We start from the raw sequence: 2,702 nt of genomic DNA on the forward strand, positions 1-2,702 counted from the left end.
TGCTAAATTTTATCTTGGATCAGAGTATGATTTAATGAACTAGCTACAAGCGTGTGGCATACATACATCCACAAAACATCAGGCTAAATGGAGAAATACATGTCTGTTTCCCCACACAATGTTTCCTAATGTTGCTGGGATTTCATTAGCAGATTAAGATGAACCATGAAAAATGAAGCACTTGGCAAATTGGGGTTGAAATCTGTAGGAGGACCACTCCTCCACCTCTGTTACAGAACCATTCATGGATGGGGTTTGTGGGCCCATCTGAATTCACTGGGAATGAACAGAGGGTGGTGGGAGCAGCAGAACTGAGGTTCACCTCAGCCAGAGATGGCTGTGAGATGATGTGAGCTCATTGGGGAATTAGTGGCTTCTCACTACCTGGGATGCCCACACAGCCCTCCACTTCAGTGGGGATCTTCTGCAGGGCAGAAGTCATTAGGGGTATGAATCTGTTTGCTCAACTGATGCCCTTTGAAAAGACCCTTCATTTCTTGTGGAAAGCCCGTCCCAGAGCGAGCTTCACTTCTTTGTTTCTGAGTGTGTAAATGAAGGGATTTAACAAAGGAGTTACCACTGTGTTAAAGGTATTCACAATTTTGTTCAGATCCAGGGAGTTTTGGGCCGATGGCTTGACATACAGGAATATGGTGGAGCCATATCAGATTGTGACAACACTGAGATGGGCAGAGCAGGTGGAAAAGGCTTTTTTCCGGCCATGGACTGACTGGATCCTCAGGATGGAAGAGATGATGCATATGTAGGAGATCAGGGTGACCACACAGGAGGCTACCACAACAATTATGGAGACAAGGAAGGTTGCCAGCTCCACAGGCCATGTATCACTGCAGGAGAGGGCAAGGCAGGAATCTATATCACAGAGAAAATGATTGATGACATCTGGCCCACAGAAAGTCAGCCTGGACGTCAGAAAGGCCAGAAGGGAGATGGCCAGAAAGCCTCCCAGCCAGGAGCTGAGTGCCAGCCGAACAGAGAGGTTACTGTTCATGAGGGAGCTGTATCTCAGGGGGTAGCATATGGCTAAGTAGCGGTCATAGGCCATGACAGACAGGAGAAAACACTCAGTGGAGCCTAGAGAGAGAAGAAAGAACAACTGGAGGATGCAGACACTGAAGGAGATGGTCTGGCTAGTCCCCAGCATGACTCCTATGGCTTTGGGAACAACACCTGTGGTGTACCAGATCTCCAAAAAGGAGAGATTACAGAGGAAAAAGTACATTGGGGTGTGTAGGTTTCTGCTTGTCCACACAAGGGCTATGATGGATGCATTGCCTATTACCGTCAGGGTGTACGTCAGTGCGAATACCACCACAAGGGAGACTCGGGATTGCCATGTCCCTGGGAAGCCCAGAAGGATGAATTCTTCCACACTTGTCCCATTTGCCCTGTCCTTCCAAATGTTGAGGCTCATCTGCAAAGAAAGAAAAGGTTCTGTGAAAGTTTGCATGCCTGTGCTGGTCCTTCAGATGCTACAAGCAGTGAAACAAAATCACCATCCCTGAAAATGCAGTAGGTGCACAGCATGGAAAAATTGTATTTATCCTAAGTTAAAATTGTCAGAGAAATCCTCCCCTGATGAAACGTTTGGACAACTAGATTTGATCCTGAAAATCAGGTCTACCCCAACAAATGAACATTTGGAGAAATATTTATCAGATTGTGCATTGCCTTTACAACATAAATCCCACCTAGGAAACAGGTTGAGGCTCTCCAATCATGGGAAAAGCTGTTACAAGTAAGAAGGGAATAACACAATGTGTACTCTTCAAGGCTGAGTTGTGTGATACTAAGTACTGAGGCGTGATATCAGTAAATGCATATGAGGAATACAAATGCTGTCATGATAATGTGGCACTGTGAGAGATTTTCCCTACCTCTTTTAGGTCAGTTTATTACAAGGCTTTGAGACTGAGCTGCAGCAGCACAGGGCAGCAAGTTACTATGACACTCACTATGACAGTCACTACTCAAGGAGTCCTATATTTGCTTTCTTGCAAGTCTCAGAACAGGAAGCTTTTGCAAATACCTCCATTTCCTGCACTGATGTCTGCTTCTCAGCATAGCTACTAGGGGTACGATTCACCTTATTACAATTTTGCCATCTCAGAGTCAGAGGAAGGATTTCTGCTGACCAAGCTGAAATATCTACAGTGAAATACTCATATCTCAGTTCCTCAGCTTACCCCCCTTCTTTCTTCATGGAGAAAAAGTATGAGGGAGACATGGCTCATTTTGTCTTATATACATGGCTAAAAACCCTCTAGAAGTGCCAGGGTGTCTCTGAGACCTCAGGTGGGAGTCTAGTGAGCACCTTAGATGGATGTCAGACATCCCAACTTGGGCTCCAAACCTCAGCGAATGAAGGCAAAATCCTCTGAGTTGAATCCCATTAAAGGTAGATCTGCTGAACCGTTTCTGCAGACAAGGGAGGATTCTTGATCAGTTCTCTAGGGGAGAACATGTCTTCAGGTGGATGCAGAAGACAGATGGACTAAAACACCATCTGAATCATCTCTTTCTCTCCTATCTTCCTCCAAAGCAATATATACCAGAAATCTCATGTACTTAAAGGGTAAAGAAATCCCCATTAATCCAGCTCTCCTTAAACATGCAAGGCATTGGAAGTCTGTGATAAATGTCTTGGGCAGGTTTCACTCACCAGATTTGCCAGTGGTAAT

General features: G+C 45.3%; 1 protein-coding gene across 1 annotated transcript; it reads right to left on the reverse strand.

The window, feature by feature from the left end:
* Positions 1 to 272: 272 nt before the first annotated feature.
* On the reverse strand, positions 273 to 1,430 carry LOC146420916 (olfactory receptor 6F1-like). The gene has a single exon (XM_085047886.1). The coding sequence runs from the start codon at positions 1,241 to 1,243 to the stop codon at positions 665 to 667; it is 579 nt and encodes a 192-aa protein (XP_084904012.1). The 5' UTR covers positions 1,244 to 1,430; the 3' UTR covers positions 273 to 664.
* Positions 1,431 to 2,702: the final 1,272 nt, after the last annotated feature.

Source organism: Lichenostomus cassidix, unplaced genomic scaffold (assembly GCF_008360975.1).
Source record: "Lichenostomus cassidix isolate B80296 unplaced genomic scaffold, HeHo_3.0 HiC_scaffold_649, whole genome shotgun sequence".
NCBI classification, from domain to species: domain Eukaryota; kingdom Metazoa; phylum Chordata; class Aves; order Passeriformes; family Meliphagidae; genus Lichenostomus; species Lichenostomus cassidix.